Source organism: Mesoplodon bidens (assembly GCF_964165515.1).
Source record: "Mesoplodon bidens genome assembly, chromosome: 10".
In the NCBI taxonomy this organism is placed as follows: domain Eukaryota; kingdom Metazoa; phylum Chordata; class Mammalia; order Artiodactyla; family Ziphiidae; genus Mesoplodon; species Mesoplodon bidens.
The window spans coordinates 978,281-1,006,269 of NC_138172.1; the positions used below are offsets into that span (position 1 = coordinate 978,281).

At 60.3% G+C, this 27,989-nt stretch overlaps 1 protein-coding gene and 1 long non-coding RNA gene across 2 annotated transcripts; one reads left to right on the plus strand and one right to left on the minus strand.

Annotated features, from left to right (window-relative positions):
* Positions 1-3,870: 3,870 nt before the first annotated feature.
* On the plus strand, positions 3,871-15,677 carry LOC308623862. The gene is made up of 3 exons (XR_014016899.1): positions 3,871-3,912; positions 8,915-8,991; positions 15,571-15,677. It is a non-coding gene; the product is annotated as an uncharacterized lncRNA (long non-coding RNA).
* Positions 15,678-15,781: 104 nt separating this feature from the next.
* TPRA1 (transmembrane protein adipocyte associated 1) lies at positions 15,782-25,884 on the minus strand. The gene is made up of 11 exons (XM_081247661.1): positions 25,623-25,884; positions 21,047-21,176; positions 20,774-20,906; positions 19,477-19,563; positions 19,318-19,390; positions 19,128-19,207; positions 18,578-18,688; positions 18,417-18,477; positions 18,170-18,272; positions 17,996-18,076; positions 15,782-16,432 (listed from the first exon to the last, which is right to left on the minus strand). The coding sequence occupies exons 2-11, from the start codon at positions 21,157-21,159 to the stop codon at positions 16,189-16,191; spliced, it is 1,086 nt and encodes a 361-aa protein (XP_081103787.1). The 5' UTR covers positions 21,160-21,176; positions 25,623-25,884; the 3' UTR covers positions 15,782-16,188.
* Between the last annotated feature and the right edge of the window lie 2,105 nt (positions 25,885-27,989).

The window sequence follows — 27,989 nt, forward strand, 5'->3', positions numbered from 1 at the left end:
TCTGCTCCCACTCTCCTCCGCATCTTTGCCGCACTGTCCGTGGTCCCCCTCGTCTTCAGGTCTAGGTTCAGTGTCGCTGCCTCGGGCCCCCTCACTCCCCGCCCCTGACAAGGCTGGTCAGGGGCCACTCCAGCTGCCTTTTGAGCCTGTCCCCACCCCTCTCTTCATGCAGCCCTGGTCCCAGCCTCACTGTGTGACTGTGGGCAGGTCCCCTGCCCTCTCTGAGCCTCCAGGGAAGGGCTGAACCCCAGGGTCTGTCAGCCCGAGGACCCGTGATCTTGGACCAGCCGGTCCTAAATCCACACTTCTCCTTGCAGGGCCCAGCAGCACCGGGCAGGACGGGGCTGCTGCCGTGGGAGAGCTGAGCCCACCGTGGTGGTACAGCTGAGCAGCCGGGTTCAGTATCTTTGAACAAAGCCTCCAGATGGACCTCGGCTGCCGGAGAGGCCAGCCGGCTTTTACGCTGGCACGCAGGGACTTTCCACTAATTGGATCCCCAGGGAAGGAGAGCAGCCACCGCACCCATCCACTCATTCATCCATTCATTCATTCATTCACTGAGAACCTACAGTGCAGCCGAGGGCGCCCAGCTCGGCTCTGGGGACCCTGGGGTGAACAAGATAAAGCCCGGCCCAGAGGCAGCTCGCCCACCCTCGGGTAGGGCTGGTCACCGCGGCGGAAGAGTCTGGACTTTGTGCGGAGTGCGCTGGGAGCCTGGAGGGTGGGGCCTGCTGTGACCCACTCCCACGACCGTGCACAGCCCTCCCAGCCCTCCCACACCCGCTGGCCCACACGGTCCCCCTTCAGGTGGGAGAGGGGAGAGGCTCTGGTCGGGCCCGGCCCCAGCCCACCTGTGTCGCACTTGGCCGTGTCCCTCGTCTCTGCCCCCCCTGCCCCCTGCCATGCACCATCTGAGGTTGCCACCCTAGGCCGCCTCTGGTTGGGCCCACTGGCTGCTCTGCTGACGAGGGGCCCGTACGCTAGGGATTCTCTGAGGGAGTCACAACCTCAGCCCCCGCCCCCGTGATCCCACCGCTGTCTGCTCGCTTTCTTGTCCCAGAATCCCACCCCCAGGCTTCCAAGATGTGGATCCAGAGGCCCCTACAGCCAGAGACCCCGGAGGGGGCCAACCCTGAGGGGACACTGAGGGCCACTCAGCTAGTTGTTCCCAGAGTCCTGGAGGGGCGCTGTAAAGGTGTGCATCCGTTCCCAGAAGCCCTGGCCCTGAGCCCCAGCCTGCCTCTGTTTACCTGTGCGACGGCAGCAGCCTCAGTTTGCCCGGCTGTTCCCTGGGGTGGTCGTTGTGATGCCCTGTGAGGCCTCTCCTAGGTCACACACCTGTTGTCTCAGGAGAGAAGCAGTTCGTCTCTGGATTCAAACTCAGCCACCTCTGCTTCTACCTGTGTGACCTTGGGCAGGTGGCTTAGCCTCTCTGAGACTCAGTTTCCCCATCCATAAAATGGAGCCGTAATTCATGGGGTTATTATGAGATGCCATCAGACGGGTTGAGGAAAGCGCATAGCACACAGTAAGCCCTCAGTAAGTGTGAGCAGGAGCTGTGAGTCCTGAGCTGACCTGTGCCCCCCTCCCCAAGGGCTCAGGCCAAGGTCATGGCCAGTGTCCCAGACTGTGGCATGGAGGCCAGCCAGCTTCCAGAGAAGGCCGGGACCCAGGCCACCTGATCAAGTGTCTACTTGCCTGAGCGGCAGAGTCCCAGCTTGAGGTCACCTTGACCCCTGACTTACTGAGTCTCTGCCATGTGCCACGCACTCTGGTCCGCTGTGGAGAGCCGGCTAGTGGAGACTGAGACTGGGAGGGGCTGCCCCAGGTCTCCCAGGGGTGTGTGTATTGGGGGAGGGGGCATGCAAAGCAGAAACATGCAGGTAGGAATTGGGGCCAGTGGAGATCCGGTGGGGAGGAGCGTCCTGAGGAAGGTACCGTTAGAAAGGCGTGGGGCGGGGTGGGGCTGGGGGCCGTGAGTCCCGGGAAGGGCATGGGGGGAGGGTAGGTAGTGCCTGCGCAGGGAGCTTTGAGACTGTGCTGGAAACGGCAGAAGAGCGATGTGCGGACCTCAGGAGAAGTCGGCGGAGGAGGTGACGTCAGCCGGGCAGGGCCTCTGCAGGTCTGCAAGCCACCGCATCGGGATTCTATTTTAAGGTGACATGAGCCCCGGTGGGTTCCAAGGCAGCTCAGCGGTGGGCGGCGGGGGGGCTATTTCACTGCGAGGCCCGCGGCAGGCCCCGCCCTGCCCTGGCTCTGACTCCAAGCCCACAGCTCCAGGCAAGAAGATGAAGCCGGAGGGAGGACCTGGGGGCCGGTGGAGGGAACGGGCTGGGGTCTGGGGATGTGGGCGCGAGGTGGGGTCGGGGTGGGGCACAGGTTGGGGCCTGGGTGGGATACCAGGTGAGGACCGGGGTGCGGACACAGGCCGGGGTGCCGAGGGCGCAGCAGGGCGGTGCCGCTGCACCGGAGCAGCAGCGCGCCTGCCCGACCCTCGGGGTCCGAGCGGAGGGTCCGCGGGCCTGGGCCCGGGTCTGCCCTGTCAGCTGCAGCCCCGCAGCCCCGTGGCGGAGCGAGCGCGCCGTGGCCGGTGCGACACCGCCCCCTGCCGGCCGCGCCAAGCATCGCCCCGCTCTGCGCCCGGAGGGCTGCGGGGCCGCGGGGTGGCGCAGGACGTGAGAACCACGCCGAGCTGCGAGGCGAGCGCGAGGAGGAGGCGCGCCCTGTCGCCCCGGACAGCCTCTCCTGCCCTGGGTCTCGTTCACAGCGGGGCGTGCCAGGGTCACCCAGTGGGAGTGGCAGCGCTGTCCACGCAGGCCTGCAGGCTGCACAACCTCTGAGCCTCAGTTTCCTCGTCTGTAAAAAGGGGTCATCGTACCCGCACCTGCCTTAGAGACTTCACCTCTCAGACCTTTAAACCCCCTGCCGGAAGAGCGCAAGTGCTAAATTCTCCAACAATTTCTAGACAGTTTTCGTCTAAATCTGCCTTTTTCGTTCATTTTCTCTTCGCTCTGGAGCGAAAAACAAGTGACACTGAACTGCAGAGTCTGGTACGTAAAGGTTGTGCATTTTGAGAAGCCAAGGACCCTCCAAAGTCAAGCAGCTTTTAGCCTATGAAGAGGTGTCCGGACGGCTAAAAATTTAAAATGCACTTAAAACAAAAGGAGAAAAAAAGTCAAAAGATAAATGACAAACTGGGGGAAGTGTTCGCAACTCACAGCACAGAAGTCTAAGACGGGAGTCAGCATGCTGTGAAGGGCCACGTGGTACATACCGTCCGCTTCCAGGCCACAGGCTCTACTCAACTGTGCTCCAGGGGAAGTTTACTTATTAAAAACATAATAAGCCAGTGGGCCTGATTTAGCCCACAGGCCATAGTCCGGTCTCATTTAACCAATATATGAAGAGGTCCTAGAAATCAAGAAGAGACAACCCAACAAAAAATGGGGAGAAAACATTAATAGACGGTTTTTAAAAAAGGAAACTCAAAGTCCCTGAACCATTGTGACAAATGCCTGACCTCACGTGTGATAAGAGAAACGGAAATGAAGGACCCAGAGATACCCTGCTTCCCACCAGTACTCACTTCCATCAGGTGCACACACACCAACTTGGCGACGCCGTGGGAAACAGGTCCCTGCCGTGTCGCTGGTGGGAGCACGCAGCAGGCACCCTCGGGGGGGACGCTGTTTGTCCATCAGGCTTTTCGCCGACCCAGCAACCCACGCCAACCCTGGCCCCTGCAGGCAGAGCCGGGTACCATGTTGCCAAGGTTACATCAGGAGGGCCACTGTTGCTGTGTTTGTGATGGTGAAATCACAACCCACCAGGGAGCCATATAGAAACACTGCCTCCGACGCCCCCGGGGTAATAGTACGCAGCTGTTAACGGCAACGAGGAGACTCCTGGCAGGTAAGGGGAGATCTACGTGCCGGTAGACGTTAAGGGGAAAAACCGATGTGCAGAGGTGGGTGTGGGAGTAGGAGGCCTGTTGGTATGTGCTTGTACTTGTGTAAAGAAACACTAGAAGGATCCCTGAGAAACCGGGCAGGTGTGCAGCCGTCTGGGCAGCGGCGGTCAGGTGCAGGGAGGAGAGAGAGTACTCAGTGTTGATCATTGACGCTTTGAAGCCCTGAGAGGATGGATATTCTAGTCGGAAGTTTAAAACTTTAAAGTCAGTGCATGTGGCTTTGTTGGAGCGAGGGGAAGGGCCCGAGCACAGGAGAGTGTGTACAGGATGCTACGGTTTGTGGGGGAAAGGCACACTCCCTGATGTGTGGAGCTGCTTTGGAAGGACAGCCCGTCCCCACAAGATGCTGCCGCGGTGGCCTCTGGGAGGAGCTCGGCCAGGGCTGGAGGGAGACACCCTTCACCGCTGATCCGTTTGGATGGGTGGATTAGCATTTTCTTTATTTATTTTGACCATATACATGTGTTGAGGTTTTCGAATCAAAAAAAAGAATAAGTGGATGGGAGCCCACGGGCTGCTGAAATAATGCAGCAGCTCCCCAGCGTGGGCTGCGCCTCGAGCTGGGCTCTGTTCTAGGGTTTGCACGTGCTGAGCAAGTACCACCGCCTCCCTTTTATAGCTGCCTCCCTTTTATAGCTGAGGAGACGGAGGCCTGGAGATGTCAGGGCCTCGCGAGGTCAGGGCCTCGTCTGGCAGCACACACTGGCAGGCATGCTGCCCATCGAGTCCCCAAGACGCCCCCAGGCCGGGTGGAAAACAGACGCGGTCCCACCCTGCTCAGCACCGGAGTTCCCTCTGTAGAAACCTCTCAATGGGTTGCCCTACCTCCCAGGACAGGAAGCTCACCACCTTACAAGCAGGGGATTCCATGGCCAGTTGGTGCCGTTAAAAAGCTCCTCCTGGGCTTCCCTGGTGGCGCAGTGGTTGAGGATCCGCCTGCCGATTCAGGGGACACAGGTTCGTGCCCCGGTCCGGGAAGATCCCACATGCCACGGAGCGGCTGGGCCCGTGAGCCATGGCCGCTGAGCCTGCACGTCCGCAATAGGAGAGGCCACAACAGTGAGAGGCCCGCGTACTCCGCAGTTGCGCTTCCCCGCCCCTGTGTCTGCCCTGGGGGCCACCTGCTCCTCTGTCAGGGAAGCCGCACGGGCACACGGAGGCCAGAGCAGCTGGCGCCGGGCCTCAGGCTGCGCGGTCCCTTCCCTCCCAGCGCCGCCGTGGATAACACGCGCCTTTCACACAAGCGCTGAGCTTCACGGGACGGTGCCAGCCCACAGGCAGCCTCCAGCCCGTCCCTCCTCTTTGCTCCGTGCTTTGGCCGTGTTAACCTCTGGTCTTGCCTACATTAGCCGAGACTGGGCCTACCTCAGGGCCTTTTCACTTACTGTGCCTGCTCTGTGGAAAGCTCTGTGTCTGCGTCTTCCCGTCCCCAGCTTCAAAGCAGGAATGTGACGTCCTTGGAGAGGCCTGAGCACTCTAGCTGGTCCTGTTCCCCACCCGTTCCCTTTCCCATCTTCCCATTTCACCCTGGAATCGTCTTGCTTATTTCTTTGTTATCTGTGTCCTCTGGCTCCGGAGGACGAGGACTTTGGGGATCCCGGTGTCTGGGACGGTGCCTGGCACATGCTGGGTGTTCATGAAATACACGAGTGCGTGGACGAGTGCAGGGCCCACCGGCTCCCCTGTGCGGGGACGAGCCGGGAGGGGCCGCGGGTCTGAGTGTCTGTCTCTGGGGTCTGTCGCCAGCCCTGCCCTTTCACCCCCTGCTCCCCTGCCCGCCACGCAGGGCAGAGGTGAGGCCACGAGGCCACCCTCCCAGAGAGACATCAGGGCTCTGAATTCCGTTTAAACCAGTTTAGTTGCCCCATTGCTCTGCTCTTCGGTGCAGCTGGTTCAGAGAAGCGGCTCTGCGGCCGCCGGGCCAGCCCAGCAGAGACTTGGCAGCTCGGCCAGAGGGCCCTGAAGAGGCAGAGCACCGGGCGGCCACTGCTCCCTGCCGCCCCCCCCGGCCCCCCCCCCGAGTTGAGCCTGGCACGGAGAGCACGTGTGGGCCCGCGGGCGCCGCTCGGGCGTCGGCGTGAGCAGTGGCTGGTGCTCCCGTGTTCGGACGCCCCTGCCGTGTGCTAACCTGAGACGTGTGTGCTTCCTTCTTCCTTAATGTTTCAGTCATGCTTTCGAACAGGGAGCACGTGCAAACAACGTTTCGATTCAAGGTGTGGACGGGTTTGCAGCTTCCACGAGCCTCGCTTTTTCCACCCTGATCCCGGACACCTGTCCCTGCCCCAGACATGGGCCGTTGTGTGTCCTGCACGTCCTCCCAGAGACGTGCGTGCGTGAAAACTGGTCTATACAAAATGATCACGCACTATAAACACTGTTGTGCCTTGTTCCGCACTTACTGTATCGTGGAGTCTGTTCCTCACCCGGTGTTCCTGGGGGCCCTCCCCGGTCGCAGGGGCAGCAGCGTCCCCGCTGGACACCACGGCTGCCCCAGCCACCTGCCTTTAAGGCAACGTTGTGACCTCAGTCTTCATTCACAACTCATGGTCGCACACGGGGGGTAGGTGTGTGCAGACTTCATATTCATCTTCCAAGTCGGGTTTGTTTTTCTCACCCACAAAGCATCACTCGCTTCCTGCGGGGACAGAAAGCCCCACAGCCCTGCTTGTCACTGGTCCTGACTTGCTTTACCCAGATGGGCTCAGAGCATTTAGACGGTTCTCAAGCTGCGGCCTTTCTTTCACGTGACGGTAAACAAGGCTGCTCTTCCCGAGGAAGGGAACCGCCTGCCTTTGGTCCGAGGGCTGAGCGCCGTCGTGCTCCCCTGCCACGCTGGAATCCAGAGCACTGCCAGCTTATGAGCTGCGCCGCAGGGAGACTCCCCGAAGCTGGGTCTCGGCCCACATCCTCCATTCTGTCCTTCGGGCAGCTTCCCAGAAGTGGAATTTCTCGCTCAAGGGGCGTGTACTTTGTTGTGGGGAGAGCTGCACATTTTTGAAGTGCGTGTGTGTTTCTGTTGTGTGTCTCTGGGCCGGTGCCCGCAGGCTCATGCAGGTTCCCCCGCAAACCTGCAGCTGCCGTGGCTTTGCACCCCGGGCATGTGTGCTCGCCCTCTGCCCTGTCTCAGAGCCGCCGCCTCTGCCCGAGAGCTGGGAGAATACACCAGCGTCTCCGCACCTGCAGCTGCCCGTCCCTGCGGACTCGGCGCTGGAGGGGCTGCAGACCTCACTCTGGCCCCTGAGCTGGGCCAGCTCTCCTCTGCCCTGGGTCCTCCCGGTAACCAGGGTCAGACACCCAGCCAGACTGGCCTTACGACACGGGGAGAAGCCCATGTCATGCAAGTCCAGGGCCTCAGGCCCCTGTGGATGCGAGCATTGAAAGAAGTCGTTCGGAATCTGCACCTGTCCCTCCGTTCTGGTTTGCTGTGTGATCTCAGGCCAGCCTCCCGTGTGGAGGCAGAGGCACCTGCAGTGAAGGGAGGTTGTTTGAAGCTGAGCCCGAACCTCCACCGCAGGCGACGCTCCCAGCCCCAGGTGCTCTCAGGCTGGATGTCTGCGCTCCAGTGAACTCCTACTCATCCTGCAAAACTTACCCAATGTCACCTCCTCAGGGCAGCCTTCCCTGGCTCCCACTGGCAAGGCTGGCCCAGGATGACCCGTCTCTGCCCTCTGAACATCCATCGTCTATCAATGCTCTGCTCATAACCCTTCATTCCACGAGAGGGAACTTAGGATGAGGACATTTTGATCACCTAAGGGATCATTTCATTAATTCATTCATTCAACCAGTATATACTGACCACTTACCAAGGACAGGGTCTTGTGTCGGGGCCCCCAACAGAAATCGCAGTAACCAGATACCATCACAAACAGATTCAGCTCTACAAAGGCAGTGCGTGAAGGAGAGGCAGCATAATACAGTGGTGGAGACACGGGCCTGAGCCCCACTGCCTGGGTCAGAGCCACAGCTCCACCGCTTTCCAGAGGTAGGAGCCTGGCCAGGTCACCAAACCTCTGAGCCTCAGTTTTATCATCTGTAAAATAGGGACAATAATAGCACCTGGGGAATTCAATGTCTCAAGGATTAAGGGGGCCACCGGAGGTGCAGGACCTTCCAGCAGCCTGGCGTGTGGGGCAGGAGCTACACACGTGGCTCTTCTGCAGACACCTGAGTGCAGCTTAAATAAATAAATAAAGATGACAGTACTGAATGTGCACTAAAATTCCAAATAAAACGTTTTCAAATATGTAAATGAATCTTGAGCTGGGTCTTTTTTTTTTTTAATTTATTTATCTTTGGTTCCGTTGGGTCTTTGTTGCTGTGCGTAGGCTTTCTCTAGTTGCGGTGAGCGGGGGCTACTCTTCGTTGTGGTGCACGGGCTTCTCATTGAGGTGGCTTCTCTTGCTGCGGAGCACAGGCTCTAGGCACGCCGGCTCAGTAGTTGTGGCTTGTGGGCTCTAGAGTGCAGGTTCAGTAGTCGTGGCGTGTGGGCTTAGCCGCCCCACGGCATGTGGCTTCTTCCTGGACCAGGGCTTGAACCTGTGTCCCCTGCATTGGCAGGAGGATCCTTAACCACTGTGCCACCAGGGAAGCCCGAGCTGGGTCTTTTACACCAATATATCAGGTGTCATGCCTGAGAGAGCTAAATACAACGCCTGACTGGGACTTTGTTTCCCGGACCAGGCCTTTGGGTTGTTGATGTTGTTGGCGGGTGAGCCCCGGTGGCAGGGGCATCAAGAAGAGCGCGTGGAGGCCGCTGATTCTAGTGTCGCGTGGGAAGTTCCCAGGCCAAGTCGCCAAGCTGAATTAGAGTTCACAGCTGGAGCCAAAATAATACCCCCTACAATTCCTGATGAATTTAACTCAATGGCTGTAAAACAACATGACTTGGTAACCATAAAAGTTCACAGCCACGAGCAATCTCCTTCTGTCCGTGTCTGGCAGGTTAGCGCTGGGAAGCTCGGAGTCACAGGGGCCCACAGACCAGGGTGCTGGAGCCCAGCCAGGGAGGTAGGCTCCAGGTAAGGCAGGTGAGGAGGGCGGGGCCTCTGGGGGGTCTTGCTGAGGCCTCTGGGAGCTGGGGGCGGGGACCGGGGGAGGGCACAGAGGGACAGAATCGGAGCTGCATTTTTAAAGAGCCTCTGGCTTCAGCCTGCAGAGGGGATGGGAGAGGTGCGGTGGTGGCGTGGACGACGCCATAGCTGGAAGTAGAATGCACGGGACCTGGTGACAGGATGGATGTGGCGGTGAGGGGCGGGCGGTGTCAGGAGGCCCTTTAAGGCCTGGCTTCTGGAGCTGGGGGGCAGGGATCCCCTTTGCAGCGGCGGCAGCGTGCTCTCCTTAGCAGGGGGCCAGCTGACATTGGGGAGGGGCATGTCACAGGTGAGCCCACCTCCCAGTTTTCTGGGGAAAGGTCCTGCTTTATACCTAGGGTCTCTGTGTAATTATGATTGTGCCCCCTTTCAAAAGGGTCCCTGTTTTCCTCTGAATAATACATAAATATAAGTAAGTAACAGGCAGATGAATAGATGAGGAGAAGAGGTTCCTCACAGCGGCAGCAACCTGGCAGCCTGTGGTCCTGAACTAGATTCCGTTGCCATAAAGGACATGACGGGGACCATCGGCAAAGCGTGTGTGGGGTCTGAGGCTTGGACGCTGCTGTTGTATCCGGGTGCTTTCCTGACGTGAGTGCTGGCCTAGTGGTCACGCAGGAGGAGTGTCCGTTTGAGGGAAACACACAAGAAAGCGTCCGTGGTGCTGGGCATCGTGTCGCCCGTGGCCCTCAGATGGCCCAGGGGAAGTTCTTTGTTCCTCTTCTGTGCGTCTGCACCTGAGACCCGGCGGGTAAAGGTCGCTCTGGGAAGCAGAGTCTGCCCTGCACCAGGCTCCCTGACTTCCTGCCTCTGCACCCCCGCCCCTCCCCAAGCCTTGAAAAGGATTCCCTGCTCAGGTGCTCAGTGTCCCCAGCGGGACGGGATCAGAGAGGTCAGGCCTGTGACACGCCTTCAGCGACCCCCAGCGGCCGAGGGGTCAGGCTGCGGCTGTTCTGAGATGTGCCGAGAATTCCAGGAGCACGAACGTCCTCTGGGGGCCCACGAGCAGGGCCGGTCAGCACATCTCCGCGGCCATGTGTGCGATCACTGTGCCACCGGCGCCCCAGGAAGTGGGGAGGAGCCACGCAGCTGCCCCAGCCCCGCCGGGCCCCGCCCTGGCGTCCAGGCCATGCCCCGTCCTGAGCTGTTTGGTCTCAGGGCTTCTTTACACTCAAAACCATTGAGGGCCTCGAAGAGCTTTTGTGGCTGGGAGTTTTGTCTTCCAACATTTACATATTCAAAATTATATACTCAAAGTTTAATTTCAATAACAACCGTGCCTTTGGCCATCAGAGCTATGACGTTACCACACGCTGGTCTGGAAAATTCTACGGTGCACTCGTGAGAGGATGAGAAAGGCTGGAATATCTCACACTACTACAAAGATGGCTTTGACCTCAGGGACCCCTAGAAGGGTCTCAGAAGCCCTGAGGGGTGAGGACCCCAGTGTGAGAGCCCCTGGCCTGTGCCCTGATCACCACCATCGACTACCGGGAGAAGATTGGAGCTGCAGACGCAGACGCCCGTAACCCCAGCAGCTCCGTCCTCTGGATCCACCCGAGAGCCCCCCGACGGGCATGTGGGAACCAGTCAGAGGTGGGACGTGCATCGGGACACCTCTCGCTTTCACGGTTTGGAAACAACCTGAAAGATAGAATTGACAAGTAGACGATGCTCTGTTTACACAACAGAGTGCTGCAGGAAGTATCAAGGTAGGAAAAGTCCCCCACACAAAACTGAGTGAAAAAAATCAAGTCGGGGAAGAAGAGTTCAGAATGAAGCCGGTGGATTGACTCAAAGCACATTGTTTGCAGACACACATACGTGTGCTGCGGCGATAAACACGAAGTTCAAGACGGCGGGAAAGTGGTTACCCGGGGGTTGGGGCAGGGTCAGCAGGGAGGCTACACAGGGGCTTTCACTGTATCCATGACGCTAAATTCATAAAGTTGTTTTCAAAACACTATCCAGGGACTGTGGGGAAATGGAAGACAGACGAGCTGGCGGTGCATCACCAGCTACCGGTGGTCTTTGTGTCCCCGGGTACGTGGCGGAGACCACCAGCTGCCTCCCTGACACCCCTTTTCTTTCTTTCTCACTGATCTATTGGGGGCAGCATGTACCAGCTCAGAAAAGAAAAGGAAACCCTGCCGTGTTCAGCCTCCCTTGCGGCACGGCGGCCACCAGGGCACACGGCAGTTATTCAGCGCGGCCTGCGGGAAGCTCCTCAGGCACGGGACAGTGGCAGCCCTGGCTCTCCTCCCCCACCTCTTCCTGCCCATGGGCCCCCTGTGTTTATGAGGATGATGAGAGCCAGAGTTTGGAGTCAGATCTTAAGGGGAAGAGCAGGAATGTTCCGGAAGGCCACCCTCACTGGGGCTGTTGGATGACTCCAGGGGCGTGCTACCACCCATACCAGGCAGACCAACTCGGGGCAGCCCTGGGCCCCCGTCCCGGGCAGGCCCGGCCCCAGGGAGGACCATGTCTTCAGGGCGGCTCTCCAATCTTCCCCTGGAATTGGGCCCACCTTCCCGATTCGACCCCAGCCAAGTGGAACTGATTCTGCGTCCCGGGGCCTCCTGAGTGCCTAACGAGATCTTGACTGCAGCCCAGCTTTAAACACTCTTCACGGTGGGTGGTGATTGGGTCTTGATTTGCTGAATGATTCAGCTGAGTCACCACCTGCAAACAATATGAGAAAGAAAACGCTGGCCACGCTCGGGCGCCCAGCGCAGCCTCTGCTCTGCGGGCCGATGACACGGGCCACTCCCCGCAGGCGGCTCCGGCGCCCCGGAAGGTCCTGCCTGGAAGGGAGCTGCTCGGTGCCAGGCCCTGCACAGGGTGGGCCTGGGGGCTGCATGGAGGCCAAGGAGGCACGGCGGCACCACGTTCCAGTGGGGGATCCGCCCGCGAGGGGCCTGCTAGGGTCACAGGTGAGGAACAGCAGAGCTGGACCAGGAGCCGGCTGGGGTGCCGCGCGGCCGAACGGACCCAGCGCTGCCACAAACACCAGGGGCTCCCTGTACCCCCAGGCAGCCCACTAGGGATCCTCTGCACTGCCCCCAGACTGGCCTGGAGTCTGATGGCCCCAGCAACAAGGCTCGGAGCCCGTCTCCTGAGGGAGGTGCGTCTGTGAGTCTGGGCAGCAGGCACAGGGCTGGAGGCCTGGGGTCAGATGGCATCCGCCTCTGGTGGCCGTGTGACCTCTGTCCCTCTGCTGCTCCGTCTGTAAAGGGGGCATTGTGTCAGTGTGGGGTCCTGAACACAGGACCTCGGGATGTGACTGTGGAGACGGGGGCGTTTAAGGAGTCGTTAAATGTAAATGGGGCCATCAGAGTGGGCTGTAATCCAATCTGTGTCCTCATGGGCACAGGGACACCAGGGATGTGCACACACAGAGGACACGGCCAGCACGCCTAGGACAGAGGCCTTGGGAAAAGCCAACCCTTGGTCTTGGAGGTCCAGCCCCTAGCACTGTGAGCAACGGATGTCTGTGGTTCAAGCCCCGCCCCCGTCCATGGAATCCATTATAGCAGCCGAGCAGACAAACACACCGTGGGTCCCGGGTCGCCCTGTCACCTCCAGGGCTCCTGGCCACAGGACCTGCAGGTTTCAGAGCTGCACTGTGTCAGAGCCACACCCGGGCTGGGGGACCCTCTGCAGCAGCGGAGCGCTGTGCCCTAAACCCACAGGGGAACCCTTTTATCTGCAGCCTGGCCTCACCCATGCCTGGTCCCCAGTGCTCGGGGATAGAAGGACCTCACTCCAAAGGGAATCCCCCCTGTGTCTTCCCACAAGCCCCTGCTGCCTCTGTAGCCCAAGGCCTCTGGAAACAAAGTCAGAGGTCGTCCACCAGCCACAGGCTCCCTCAACAAGTAAGCCCAGGCCCCAACTCCCTCTGATGAGGAGGGAGGAGGGTGGGCTCAGGAAGGAAAAGACACAAATTGGTGTCTGGAAATATCCTGTCTCCCTCATGTACCCCCTTGGGGGACACATTAGGATTTTCACGTGTTTCCCTTAGTATCGGGATTGCCGTAAACAAGAGAGTCTTCCTCTCGTGTATGAGAGTTCTGTTCTATCGTGTAGTGGTGCTGTGCTGGTACGGCAGTGCCATCGTCATTAGGGACAGGGCTTGTTTTGTTTTTCTGTCTGACCATCCTTGTTGACTAGCTTCCCAGAGTCACCTCATCGTCCAGGCTGGCTGCTGGAGTCCATCATCACATCTGCATTCCAGGAAGCAGGAAGGAGAAGGCAGGAGGACACAGGAGCACATCTCCGAGCTCCATCAGCCCCCTTGAAGCAGCCTGTGCTGAAGAAATCTCATACTCCTGCTAACATCCCAAGGACCGGGACTTAGTCACCTGAGTGAATGTAAAGGGGCTGGAATGTCACCTTCTATCTGGTGCTTCACTGACCCTCCAAACATCCTGATGCAGTTACTGAGGAAGGGAAAATGAACATCACGTGGCCACTGGTCACCCGCAGCCCTGTGTCACTGATGAGGAAACCGAGGGTCAGAGAGGCATGATGTCAAGGTCCACAGGCTGTGAACAGCAGGAGGCCATAAGATTGGAACGTGGAACCAATATGGTGGACTCGTCATCCAGAATGCCCCACCTCCTGGCCGCTCTTCGGCATGAGGTCTGTTCCCACCCAGACTCAGCACACAGGGTGTGGTTCCAGCAGAACAGACATGAGCACGGACTTGTGGAACAACGAGAATTCAAACAGCACACAGCACTGGGGAGGCTGTGCTCAGAGGGGTCAAAGCTGGTACAGCCTCTTTGAAGGGTGTGTCGGTTCAGATTAGGTTCGATTATGAGTGAGAGAAAAGTCCAAAGTGGTTTAAGAAAGACAGATGTTTACTTCTCTCTCACATCCAACAAGTCGTCCAAAGGAGGAAGTCCAAGGCTGTTACGGGTGCCCTAGTGTCGGGGACCTCGTCTGCTTCTACCTTGTCGCTCTGCCATGAGAGGCTCCCATTCCAAGATCCCCCGATGATTCTTAAGAAAGACAGATGTTTACTTCTCTCTCACATCCAACAAGTCGTCCAAAGGAGGAAGTCCAAGGCTGTTACGGGTGCCCTAGTGTCGGGGACCTCGTCTGCTTCTACCTTGTCGCTCTGCCATGAGAGGCTCCCATTCCAAGATCCCCCGATGATTCAAGATGGCTGCTACAACTCCAGCCATTACAACCACATCCCAGTTTGCAAGAAAGAAAAGCCTATCCTTTCTCTTCAAGGAAGTTGCGCACACACTTATATCCCACTGGCCAGGACCTGCAAGGAAGGCTGGACAATGTAGTCTTTGTTCCAGGCAGCTGTGTATCCAGCTGCAAATCAGGCATCCTACGACAGCGGAAGAAAAGGAGAACACGTACTGGAGGACAGCGATTAGTCTCTGCCGGAAGACTGCGAGACTAATGAACTAACTAGTGAAGGCTGTGCTCCAGCAATGCCACCTGTGTGAGTTATTTGTAAGGACTTTGGTTGCTGCATTGTTTGTTGTTGCAAAACATATTAGGAACCAAGGTCCCTCCCAAGGGGACTGGGTAAATCAATTGCCACATATCCAGAACGTTCGCAGCTCTCCCACCTGACGTGGAATGAGCCCAAGACCAGGTGTTAGCGTGGGAGACGAGCTACAGACATTCACGCTCCCAAACTAGGGGTGACGTGCATACACGCGTGTGAACACGGGTGCTCCTGGAAGGTTAGGAAGACCCCGGCCTTGCGGTGCCTCTGGGGAGGGGGTTAGGGAGATGGGGTCAGAGCAGTGGAGGCTCCCCCCAGCCTCCACGGTCCACCAGCTGCCCTGCAGCGGTGCCAGGCCTCCTGTGCTGCCCCCTCCACCGAGTCATCACACGGAGCCAACGCAGGCTGCCGCCGTGCCATCCTAGACGCAGCCCGTCAACGCTGCTGAGGGCGAACCCAGCTCTGGATCTGAGGATCGCTTCCTCCCTGTCTGGCCCCACACACCTGCCCGGCTCGGAATGCCCCGCTGGCTGCCCCCCCCACCTGACAGGCTTCTGTGGGAGCTGTGGGGTGGCAGCCAGGCCGGGCACGGCGAGGACCCTGCAGGAGCCCGCTGGCGGCCCCACGGGCCCCGGAGTCCAGCTCGCTGGCTGTGCCCATGCCTGCTGACAGCCCTGGATCCGGGGAGCCTGGCTGCTGGTCCCCCAGTCGTGAGCCGTGTTGGAGCTGGCGCCCTCGGTGCCCTCCTGAGAAAGAAGGTGGGCAGTAGAGGTGGAGCGCAGCCTGGCCCTCAGCACCCCAGGGCCCCGGGCTTTATTCGGACCTGTCCCCGCTTTCAGCTCATCACATCCACGATTATAAACATCAGTCCCCGCATCCTACTTTCCGAGGGCCTACTATGTGCCGAGCACTATTCTAGTGCCTAAAAATAACTCCTGTGGTCACCGTCGCTCCACCACCACGTGCCACACCTGCACTCTGCTAATCCTCACAAACGTCCCTGCGAGCCAGGCCTTCTTATCCCCATTTCACAGACGCGGAAACGGACGCTGCAGGAGGGGAAGTGCTGCCCGGGGTAACAGAGCGTGAGGGGCAGACAGGACAGCGCACAGGAACCACACTTCTTTCCAGGGCCGTCCCCTCTGCTCCGACGGGGCCTCACAGCAGGTACGCCGGGCTCCCAGCACAGAGGGGCACCCCGGCCCCGGAATCCCCGCACAGCCTTCACGTCAACACCTTCTGCTCCTTTTCCTTTTTATTAGAAAACAGATCAAGAAAATATACACACTTCAGCCCATCCGCCAGAGTGGGCTTTGTGGGGGGGGGGCATGGAGGATGAGGAGGATCAGACCAGTCCTGGGGGCCCAGGCTGCAGGGAGGTGCCCTCGGCCAGCCTAGCCAGGCCTGGCCCTGAGACATCAAAGTCGGAGCCAAGTCGCCGAGCAAGGCGAGGGCAGGTGGGAGGGGGAGGCGGCCTCCAGCTGAAGCAGAGGTGGCTGCAGGCAAGTGGGGGACAGAGGGCGGGACAGGGCCTGCACGGCTGCTGCCCACGCACGGGCCTGACCCCCTGTCCTCCTCTGCCAGGGGCCCTGCACTCGCCAGCCGCTCCTCCACAGGCCCCCAGGCCCTCCCGCCCTCCCGGGGCAGCCAGGCTAGGCGTTGATGGCCTTCCAGCGCTCACTGTCCGTGCTGTTGATGCTGCCAGTGTGGCAAGGCATGGAAGCCACATCGTCCAGGTAGGCCATGCCCCCGGCCGAGTCGAACTGCGTGCTGGCGGCCATCGCTGCCTCTAGGCCCTCCCGCCGGGCCACTGCATAGGGCTGGGGCAGGTGCATGTCCGGTTCCTCGGTCTCGTCCACTTGGCATTTGTAGGAGAAGAGGATCTTGGGCTCCGAGCTGGAGGGCAGGAGAGAGGCAGGGGAGCCCCACTGTGGGTCAGGAAAGGCCTTCCTCGCTGGGGCTGGGCAACGAGGCATCAGACGTGGCAAGAAGCGTGCTGACGGCCCCCTGACACCCACCCCGCGAGGTCCCCTCCCTTGCTTTGATGTTGGAGTCCACTGGGACACCGGTATTAAAACCGGCCCTCCTGCTGCAGGCATGTGAGCCTGGCGAGCGCCTGCTTTCTCACCGTAAAATGGGTGGAAGGACTTCGACCCGGGGAAATGATGGGCCTTAAAACAGCACCTGGGCTTCCCTGGTGGCGCAGTGGTTGAGAGTCCGCCTGCCGATACAGGGGACACGGGTTCGTGCCCCGGTCTGGGAAGATCCCACATGCCGCGGAGCGGCTGGGCCCGTGAGCCATGGCCGCTGAGCCTGCGCGTCCGGAGCCTGTGCTCCGCAACGGGAGAGGCCACAACAGTGAGAGGCCCGCGTATCGCAAAAAAAAAAAAAAAAAAAAAAAACAGCACCTGCCCACAGTGCGGGGCAGACCCGGGCCCAGACCTCTGCCCTGCAGCACTAACTACTGCCCACCAGGTGCCCGCCCATCCTCAGTCCTCTGGGTAACTGTCCAGGGAGAAAGCATCCCTCCCCATTTACAAAAAGGAGCGTGAGGCCAGGGAGAAAAATCGTGTGTGAGGTCATGCACATCAGGGCTGGGAGGATCCAATCCAATTCTCGCTCCAGAGCCGAGGCACCCCTGCAGCCCACCCTCAGACCCGGCAGGCAGGGAAGGGGGGGCTGGGGGCAGAACGCCTGCTTCCACCACGTCTGAGTCACAGAAGTGCACCCCACCCCACACTCACAGACACACTGGACTCCCCCAACATTGCTCCCCACTCCGGTTGCACCCAGATGGAACACAAGCTCCGTGAGCTCAGGGGTCTGTGTCTGCCTTGTCCCCTGTTGTGTCTGCGGCTACAGCAGGTGCTGAGGAATGAGCTGACCTATCCTTAAATGAAAGACACAGTGCAGACCAGCAGGCATGGCCTCTCTCGTGGGAAAAGCGTACATGTCTTTGTGTTGTGTTCATAATGTGTATGTCTGTACTTATATATATCTATGTGAACCTATGCGTGCCTGTATGGGTGTGGTATATGCATGCATGTGCATGTGTGTACATGTGCATATAAATGAATATATGTGTACATGTTTATATGTGTGCACATGCACGTTACACATGTATACGTCTGTATACATGGGTTTATATCTATAGGGGCGCATGCATATGTGTGCGCGCCCGAGTGTGCATGTATATCCGCACGCACGTGCATGTACACACACGTACCCTGTCCGACTCCTCAAGCTCCGGTCCCAGCCTGAGCTGCCCCCCAGCCCCGAGCCCGGAGGCTGGGATGCTGCAGTGGCGGCTGCGCATGTGCAAGAGGCAGAAGGCGTGATCCCGACGGCGGCCACGCGGGGGCGCCCTCAGCCTGGAAGCTGGGGGCGGCCAAGCCCAGAGCGCGACCTGGAACCCCGTCCCCCAGTCCCCCTCCCTGCAGCCCCCGCTGGAGGACTCACCCGAAGAATCCCCGCAGGAAGGCCACGTAGATGAGGGGCGCGAAGAAGCTGAAGTAGAGGAAGGTGGTGGCGTCCACGCAGCTGGGGGGACGGGCGGGTTAGGGCTGCGGCGGAGCGACCCAGCCGGCCCCCGCCCCCTCCCCCTCCCGGCCGCCCCCGGCCCCGGCCGCTTACCAGAGCCCCTCGATGATGTCCGCGCACAGCAGCGCGCTCCCCAGCCCCTGCAGCAGGTTGAGCAGCGCCAGGATGCCCGCGTACACGTAGAAGCTCCTCCGTGCTACGAGGTGCGCGCGCGTGAGGTCCTGCCCAGATGTCGGGACCGGACCGGCTCCCTGCTTCCCACCCACACAGAGCTGTCCGCTCCAGGCCACCGCAAGGCCAACAGCCCACCCCGCGCCCAGCCCCGTCCCCAGGCGCTCACAGGGCAGGGAGATGCGCTCCTTCAGCGGGGTCTTGGGGAGCACGACCACCAGAGAGTAGACCTGCGGAGACATTGGCACTGACCACGACGCAGGGAGCTCCTGCCCAGTGCTGAGCCCGCTAGCAGGCCGTGCCCGAGGCTCCGGCCATCCCCCAACTCACCAGGAAGAAGAAGCAGGAGCTGACCAGCCAGAACTGGCGGCCCCCGTGCCCGTAGATGTTGAAGTCCTCAGCCGAGAGGTGGGCATCCGGGTACAGGATCTCCAGCGTGCCCTGCAGCGGCGGCCAGGGGAGGGTCTCAGGGGCTCCTGTACCTGGAACGCCCCGTCCCTGGGCTTCCCACCACACCAAGCCCCGCTTTGCCTGGCGCTCAGTCCCCTGCTCTAGCCAGCTCTCTGGCCACGCCCTGCCCCCCCAGCTCAGGCCCGGGGAGGGGCAGTCCCCAAGTAAGAAAGGGGTCTCTGGACGCACGGGTCTCAGTGGGATCTACAGACCTGCACTCTCCCTACCTGGACTACTTGTTGAAACGGTAGGTTCAAGCTACTGGATCGGAATTGGAGAGGGCCAGAACCTGCCTTGCTAACCAGCCGCCCAGGTGGTTCCTTAGCTGCATTTAAAGTTTGAGCCACTGCACACTCAACTCTGACTCAGGGCCCGAAGGCAGTGGATGCCCAGCCCCGCTGACCCCCGGGGCTGCCTGCCCCCACCTCACCTGGGTGACGGAGTACGCCAGGGCCAGCACCGTGGTGATGGCCAGCACCCGCTTGATGCTCGACTTGCTCTCCAGGTGACCTGGAAGAAACGGGCTGGTCAGTCAGCGGGAGCCAGCCTAGGGAACCACGGTGGGGTCGGCCCCCAGCCGGGGAGGGGCAGGGGAGCCCTGGCCGCGGCAGCAGACGCACCAAAGGCGAGGCCCAGGATGACCACACTCAGCTCGATGGCCAGCAGGAAGAAGCGGGTAATCTCCCACAGGATCTGGACACAGAGTGGGCGGAGCGTCAGCCGGGGGCCGGCTGCCCCCACCCAGTGCCCAGCGGCCCTGCCAGCAGGCCCAGCCCCACCTTATCAGCGACAGTCGCAGCATCTGAGGCGCTGACCGTCATGGACACCACGGCCCGGGCGATGCCCACCAGCGCCACCACGAACACCTGGTGAGCGAGAGAGGGGTCGGGGGGTTGGCGTCGGGGGACAAGAAAGAGCTCCGGGAACCGCAGGGCCTGCACCCCGCACCCCACGTCTGCAGGAGCCCTCAATTCCTCAAGAATGGAAGCATTCCACGCTAAACGAGCTGCCTGGGTGGGAGGCAGCGAGGCCTGGCCCTCCCCTCTGGGCCTTGGTTTCCTGGCTACGCTGACAGCCCGGGAAGGCTTGTTAGGGTGATGTGGTGCAGCCAGCCTGCCAGGTTCTAATCCCAGACCTGCCGCTCGCTGCCTCTGGCACCTGTCTGTGCTGCACCTCACCTACGAAATACATGGAGACAGTACCCCGGGGTCCAGCTGGGACTGTCAGTTTCTCAGTCAATACTACCCCGCCGCCGCCCCCCAACCCCAGGCTCCTGTGAGCTTAAGTGCAGTTTTCTGACACATACGAACAAAAGAGCGCAGGTTTGTACACTGTCTTTTGTGCCTTGAAAACCGTGTCCAATCTCAGGGAGGGTGACACCATTCAGGGCTGTGTGCCCACTGTGTGCCAGGCCCCCATGGGGCTGGAGCTCTGCGCAGTCTCACTGGGTGCTCGCGGGAGCACCAGAAACTAAAGCAGATCCACGTCACATCGTGTAGGAGGGCACTGAGGCCCAGAGAGGCCAAGTCGTTGGCCCGTGGTCACTCAGCACAGCTGGGGTTCAGAATGCAGTGGGCTTCCCCCCCCACCCAGCCCAGCATCCATTCCCCTTCCCTCTAGTAACCATTCCCCAATTTTCTTCCTGGGACCACCACCCTCCTCAATCCATACGGTCTGGCTGAGCTGACCCCACCGTCCCAGCTCCAAAGTGTCCCTTTCCCTGCTAGTCACAGAGTCTGGCTCGGGGATGAACAGGGGTTCCAAGGTGGGCCACTCAGAGGGGATTCCAGGTCAACACTGCAGCATCAGGAAAGAGGTACTCTTCTGCTGGAGTTGGCTCAGTCAAACAGGGAGGCTAGCTCAGAGCTGCTCTTGGCTACCTCCGATACCTTATGGGGAGAACTCATCTGCGCTAAGGCCAGAGGAGAGCAGAGATGCAGAGAGAGAGAGAGAGACAGTCCTGATGGCATCAGTTAATCCCCTGGATCCAGCCATACCTGAAGCTGCCTTTTCATTACAAAGACAGCTTAAGCCAGTTGAAGTTGGGTTTTCTGTCACCAACTGGAATGAACTCACCAGGATATAGAAGGTGATAAAAATGGGGCTGGAGGTGACTCGAATCTTGGCCCGAGCAAACGGAAGCTTCCAGAGCAGGAAGATGAAGAACAGCACGTTGGGGATGAGCAGCAAGAGGTCCCAGTACCGGACCCTGGCAGGTGGGTACAGAGGGCGGCTCACTGGTGGGGTTTTGTCTGCAGCCCACCCGTCTCTCTCTCAAACACACATACACACACACCCAACCCCGGAAACCCCCCGTCACGCAGCCCGGCAGGGCTGTGCCGGCCTCACCTAGAGGTGCCGATGTCCTCGTAGAGCAGCAGCAGACAGCGGTGCGGCACGCTGATGTTGGGCGCGGGGGGCGGGGCCCCGCTGGCCCCAATCTCCTCCTCCGGGGTGTCCATCCCGCCAGCAGCCGGCCCTGGGGGGTGAGAGCCGCCACGTGAGCAGCGCAGGGGCTGTGCAGCCCTGGGCCTCTGGTGGGTGGTGGGGGCTGGCAGGTGGGGGGCAGGTGTGGCGCTCCCTCCCACCCAGGTCGCGACCCAGCCCCCGACAGGGGCCTCGCTGTCGGCTCTGTGTCGGGGACCGGATGGCAGCAGCAGCGGCACGTCGCAGGGAGCACGTGGGCCTGGGTGGCAGTGGGACGTGACAGATGCCAGCATTTTTAAAACGATGACTGGACAGACTGGGCCCCTGACGCGGCGCCCCCATTTCTGGGCCATTCGCGATAGCCCCAGGCGGGAGCAGCCCAAGTGCCCCCGTCAGCAGAACTGACACGTCAACGGGGCATCCGCGTGACCGGTGGAACGCCGCCCAGAAATGAGAGTGACTCCTGCCCTGCGGTGACACGGAGGGCCTGGCAGCCGGGCGCTGAGCGTGTCCCGGCCAGCTGTGGGCACGCGGCCTGACCCTACACAGGCACCAGGAGGGGCGCCCCGTGGAGGGCCGAGGGCGCGGGGCCAGCCCTGGGGACACGACCCAGTGGCGGGCACGCTGGCGTGCTCCAGTGTCGCGGTTCGTGGAGCCACGCACCTGTGATCCGAGCGGTTTTCCGCGTGGGTTACACTTCAGTAGATTTTAAAAAATGGAAAAGATGAATCGTGTATGCTGAGAGCGCAGGTCTCCCGTTCAGCAAGGAGCAGCCCAGGACACTTCCCGCAGGGTTTGCAGCGAAGCAACGGGATCCCGTGCTCGTGCTGCGCTCAACGTCCCTGGACAGCAGGCCTGCAGGGCAGCACCCCGCGGGCCAAGCTGGGGAACGCGAGCGCTGCTCTGCCGAGAGTGGGGAGATTCCGAAGCGGGAGGGCCGAGACGTAGGGCTCAGAATCCCTATCCTTCTCTCCCACAGGCCACCCACCGGCTCTGGGATGGCATCCCCATGGGGAGCCTGAGTATACACCAAGGATGGGAGGTATTACAGGGGAGAACGTGTGCCTGACACAGTAGGTTCAAGGAAAGAAGCTGGTTTCCTCCCTGGTCCCGCACTCTGCACCCTTCCACCGGTGCTGACGTGGCCGAGCACCTGCTATGAGCCGGCGGGTCCAGGTGCCAGGACACACCTGCCCTCTTGGGGCCTTCATTCTCGGAGGGGAGGCCGACAGCCAGCACAAACACCCGTACTTAAAAAGCAAACTTCTCCTAGAGGTAAGTGCTAAGAAGAAAACACAGTCTTGGCCTGTTCAAAGGGCAAAGAGCAGGCTGGAAGAGAGAGGAGAAAGGGTAGGGGCCAGGTCAGCCGGGACCACCACGGTGAGCTCACTTTAAATGCAACAGGAGGGTGTAGGAAGGTGGGCGACACGGCCCCACTCCCACGTGGAGAGGCTGCCGTGGAGAGGCAGGGAGGCCGAGGAGTGCCCGGCCAGGCCGGCGAGGACAGTGGCTCGACCGGCGGGGGCAGCGGGGGTGGAGTGGAGGGATCTGGGATCCCTTTGGGAGGTCTGGCCAGCAAGACCCGCAGACAGACGCACGTTGGGGTGAGGGGAGAGGGCAGGGCAGGCTGAGGCCGGGGCTCTGGCCCGAGCCTCGGGGCGCCCAGCCCAGTGTCCCTGTGACACCGCCCCCTGCCTTGCTAACAAGGTGCCCCGCTGTTGCAGGACCCTCCTTGATGCCCTGCATTCAGGACAGGGGCCCCTTGCCAGCGCCAGAAGCTGAGCCTCGGTTGCTGTAAGCCAAAGGTTTCAGAGTGGGGGTGGTGTGGCGCAGTGCGGGGCACCTGAGCAGGGCGCAGGGTGCCCATGTGACACAGGTTCGGGGTCCAGGGCTGCCTGATATCCTTCAGGGACCCCACACGGCAGAGAAGCCCGTGGGGATGAATGGGGACAGAAGCAGGGGGGCCGGATAGAGTGGGGAGGGGGGGCGGTCAGAGGGCTTCTCTTGGCCTTGCCTGTCCAGCACCCCATTTTCCTGTGGGGGCACCTCAGCACCCCAGTCCCCATCCACAGGGTTTAGGTACTGCTGACTCCACCCCTCCACAACTCCAGGGAATGTGCACATTGGAGTCCCACGTGGAAGGAAAGCCAACACAGAGGTGAAAGACTGATGGATATAGATCCTGGAGATAGCGCCTTGCAGGAGCCCCTGGATCCAGCCACACCTGAAGCTAGATCCTACACCCTCAGGCCGGACTTTTCAGTTACAAAATCCAACAAATTCCCTTTCCTGCGTAGGCCAGTTTGACTTGGAGTTGGGTAGACCTTGGTTGTGCTTCTGGCTCTGCCAGGTTCTTTCTTCATGACCTTGGGGGAGTCTTTCCCCTCTCTGGGTGTCACAGGACAATTACACCCCCCCAACAAGGCTGCTGTAAGGATCAAGCAAGACCAGAGAAGTGAATGTCTACAAACGGTCACACAGAGAAAGGTAACTGCTGCTTTTCTTCCCGGAGGAGGGGCTGGGGGACGTGCAGCAGGGAAGGATCTGGTTCACGGGTCCAATCGCCACTTGCTGTGGAGTCTGAGGTGAGGAAGGAGAGCGTCAGCTAAGCCCCCTCTACCAAGCCCTGCTGGCTCTGTAATAACTGCAGAGAAGGCTCACGGAGCCCTGCCACCCTGCAGGGAGGTACTTATGTCACCCCCTGCACAGAGCCCGGAGCTGGGCAGCCCAGACTGTCTGTCTCCAGAGCGCAGGCCCCCAACCGGCAACTTGTCAGGGGCCCCTCCGGGGGCCTTGGTCTCTCCACCTGCAGCCGGGTTTGATCCAGAGTGGAGTGTTGGTAACAAGCAGATTCGGGTCAGGCAGGTCTGGGGGCTGAGAGTCTGCATCTCTAACACCCTCCCAGCTGGCACTGCTGCTCTGTTGGCCCCAGAACCACACCTGAGCCACACCAGAATTGCCACTATGTGTCAAAGCTCACAAAATAACTGAAGCCATGGTAAAAATGACAGTGCACCCTTCCCTGCCCGTGTGCAGTTGAGGCTTTCCACGGGGTCACGTGCTGAGCCACCACACCAGCCTCCAAGAGAGGGGACTGCTAATATCCCATCACATGAGGGGGAAAGAGGCTGAGACGGGTCAGCCTGTGGCCTGTATTCCCCTCTCCCCACCACAGGTGAGCTCCTGGCCTTGCTGGCAGAAGCCCAGGCAGTGGCAAAGTAAGGGGTCTGCAGGCTCAGGAAAGAGGGGATGGTGGGAAGGCTGGCTGAGGGCAGAGGAGGGAGGGGTGAAGCCAGACCAGAGGGATGGGGAAGGGAATTCTCAGAGGGGGAGTTCCTGGGATGCCAAGTGCTCTGGGGCAACCCCTGGCCTCTCAGGACCGGGGAATCTGGGACGTTTCTTCCACCTGGGAAGGACTCTCCTGACCTCACTAACATTCCAGAGGCCTCTTCCCACCCACCCACCCACCTCCCTCCCTCCCTCTGTGGGCAGGATGCCAACTGGCTATGGTCCTTCGAGCTGGACCTGCTGTGAGACCCTGGGCCAGAAGGACCTTCCCCTCTGTGGGCCTCCGCTTTCCCATCTCTCATCTGTGTAGTGGGACTGACCACCCAGAGCTACTGGATGGGAAACCCTGGGGCAAACAAAACCCTGAGCAGAGAGGCTGCTGCTTAAACGGCTCCCGACCGGGGCTGGTTGATGAGCCTTAAAACCCTGGAACCGAAACAGGGTGAGGAAGACTCCACAGGACAGAGGCCAACCCCCTAATCCTTCAGCCTTGGAGAGCGGGGAGGTGGACCCTGCCAAGAGCCCCCAGGAGGAAGGACAGCCCTGGGCCGTCAAAGTCCAACCTGGCCTCACCCCTGCCAACTGCCCTGACGATTCCCTTCCACTCTGCAGCCCGTCTTTCAGCCTGTTCTCCAAGCTGCTGTGCTGTTCCTACCTCAGGGCCCCGGTGCGTGCTCTTTCCCAGCTGCGTCTCACCATTCGGGCCACCTCCTCTGAGAAGCCCTCCCTGACTATCTCTGTTTGTCTGAAGCGGCCGTCGCTGTGTGTTTGTGGGTTGTCCAGCCCAGGCATCTCATGACCCAGCCCCCCCCCCCAGGACAACAAACGTTGTGAGTGGACAGATGAATGTCCAGCAGAGTGCGGTCCAGCCCTTCTGGGGAGTGGGAGGACCATCTGGGAGGCCCTCGGCCCCGTCCCTACTGCAGCGTGAGGACAGGTCACTCCTCGCTTCTTATCCAGTGGACCCCCGCCCTCTCGGGCCCGGGGAGCCGGAAGTGGGACTCGGCCACTCGCAGGGACGTCTTCCCGCACGACCTGGATCGCAGGGTCCGCAAGCCCGGCTTCCCCGGGGACCCAGGACGCCGGCCCTCTGCGCCCCCAGCCCGCTTCTGGGCGGGAGGGTCGCTCCCGGCGGCAGGAGCGGCAGGCGGGACGGGGGCCGCCGGGATCGGTTCCCGCAGCTGGGGCAGGAGAGGGGTCCCCTCCTTACCTGAGGCCCCGACTGCCCATCCGCCGCCCGCCGCGGACCCCGCAAGGCCGCGGGACTCGACCTCCGGCGCTCGGGCCGGGGAGCGTCGCACAAGAGGCGCGGGCGGCTGGCTCCCGCAGACTGAGCGGGCGGGCGGGTAGGGAGACGCCGTCGGGCCAGACACCGAGCGGGCCTTCCGACAGCAGTGACCCGGAAGGCTGGCGCGTCCTTTTCGTTCCGCCGAAACTGCAAAACAGCCACTGTCCCTACTTGCGGCACGGAGGCCCGCCCCCAGCCCGCAGCGGCCTATAGGAATGGGGTTACGCAGAAAAGAGGGCGCCCGTAGCGGGAGGAGCCAATCAGATCCCCAGGGGGCGGGGCGGCTCGCCAACCTCTTAAAGAGACAGCGCACGGCCCTCTCGGCCGCAAGGGGCCTTGTCCTCAGCTGTCCGCGACCTGCGCGCCCCCCCGCGCTCGCCCGCGACCTTTGTCCCGCCGGCGGCAGCCGAGCGTCCGGGGAGGAGCCTCCGCCGCCTGCCTGAGGACCTCTGGTCCCAGGGGACAAGCCCCGCCCGGACCGGCACGTAACCCGCGCACCTGCCCTCGCGGCCGCAGCCAACGCAGTGCTGCACACGCTCCGCCTCACGGTAGCTCTTCAGAACAGCTGTAACTAGTAGCATTTCAGGAGAACCTGAGGCTAAGACGTTAAGTGCTTGACCGAAGCGACAGGACCAGGAAGTAACAAAGCCCAGAACTGGGGTTTGATCCGCCACCTCTCACCTCTAACTACAGGCAGCCTCCTCCGGGAAGCCTTCCCGGATTGACCTCCTGCGTCCCTTTTGTGTTCACTCCTCTTTCCCCTCCCCCCGGGTTCCGCCATGTCAGGCCCCTCCTGCTTCTGAGTCCTTATCCCTCCCAATATATCCCTCCCACCCGCTCCTCACTGGGTGCTCAAGCCACACTGGTCTCTGTTTCTGTTTTTTGGCTATACCAAGCTTGTTCCTGCTTGTGGGTCTACACCTGTCCCCCGCCCCCCACTCCCGGCCTGGCTCCTGTCACATGACCCCCCCCTCCTGTTTGACACCCTAGCCAAAGTAGCTGTCCAGTCTCTGTCACATAAAGCCCCTTTATTTCATTCCCAGTGTTAACCAAAACTGGGTTCGTCTGTTGGTGGACCTCGAGTGGAAAGACACAACCAAGGCAAAGAGCAGGAGAAGGAAGAACTGATCACTTGCAGTAAGTAAGGAGAACATAGGGGACTTTTCCCAAATTCGTGCTTCCCCGAACAACAAAATTGGGGACGTTTTAAGCTAAGGGTACATGCGTATTCATCAAGGGGCTTGGGCAGTGCAAGCTTTAGTTAACTGAAGTCATGAGGCTCAGAGAAGGTCACCATCATCCTCCCTTAGGGTCCAGTTGATCTGATGGTTGAGCCCTTCGGGCTAATCTTTGCCGTTGCATCAGAACAGGGAATCTTTACAACGGATACGTTGTCTAGCATTGTTACTTCTCTCACCTGATAACAGTTTCTGCTTTCTTTTGTTCCTTTAAGATCATTAATTACTGAGACCTGTTTAAGCGTAAGCACTGTGGCCAGGCTTCCATCCCAACCAAGCCAAAAATGGCTTCTCTTATGTCAAGAAAGCCATTCCTGGTTCTCTTTCTCCGGGAACCACCTGCCCCATCTGCTTACACAGCAGCACAATCTCTCTAACGGGTTCATATTCATTTAGTCACTTCCTAGTTCAGCATCAGCCTCCCCCAACTAGAATGCCAGTGTCGTGAGGACAGAGCCATGCTTATCACATTCCTTGAATGTGTGGAGGCTGACTCAGGGCCTGGTGCTCGTAGGCACCCGCTGAGCACAGTAGCCCCAAGATACACACCCTGTGACACCACACTTGTTTCACAGCTGGGCTGGAATGAGACTGGGCCCCAGTCTTTGCCTCACTCCCGTTCTGAACAAGGGGAAGGTGAGGAAGCCGCTGCCTTGTGACCGTCTGGGACCCAGTTTATCTGGACCTTGGTCAGCGTGCAGTTTCTGTATCAGCCAAGAGAGGCTGAGCTCCATGAGGCGCCTGTCTTCCTGGGTGGACAGCTCCAAGAGTTTCTGCCAGGAAGTTACACACATTCCCCTTGCACACCTTTAATCGGCAAAACAAGTCATAGGCCACTTCTGACCTCCAGGGACAGGAAACTTCCCTTCCACCCTGTGCCAGGAAGGAGAAGAAATGGAGAATCGGTGACTAAGCCAAATGACCGCCCCCCCTCCATCTTTGTTTTTTCGAGACAGTACAGACGCTTTGGAGTGGGCGTGGGAGGAGGTGGAAGTTTGCTCTTATTACCGCCATGCGCAATTCTGCATTTTGTACTCTGAGTTTTGGGCCC

Coding starts and splice junctions, on each gene's coding strand:
- TPRA1 (XM_081247661.1), bottom strand. CDS start 21,159: ATGGACACCCCGGAGGAGGAGATTGGGGCCAGCGGGGCCCCGCCCCCC. Junction 18,478..18,577: donor GCTCCTGCTTCTTCTTCCTG/GTGAGTTGGGGG, acceptor ATGTCTCCGCAG/GTCTACTCTCTGGTGGTCGT. Junction 18,077..18,169: donor GACATCATCGAGGGGCTCTG/GTAAGCGGCCGG, acceptor CCGTCCCCCCAG/CTGCGTGGACGCCACCACCT.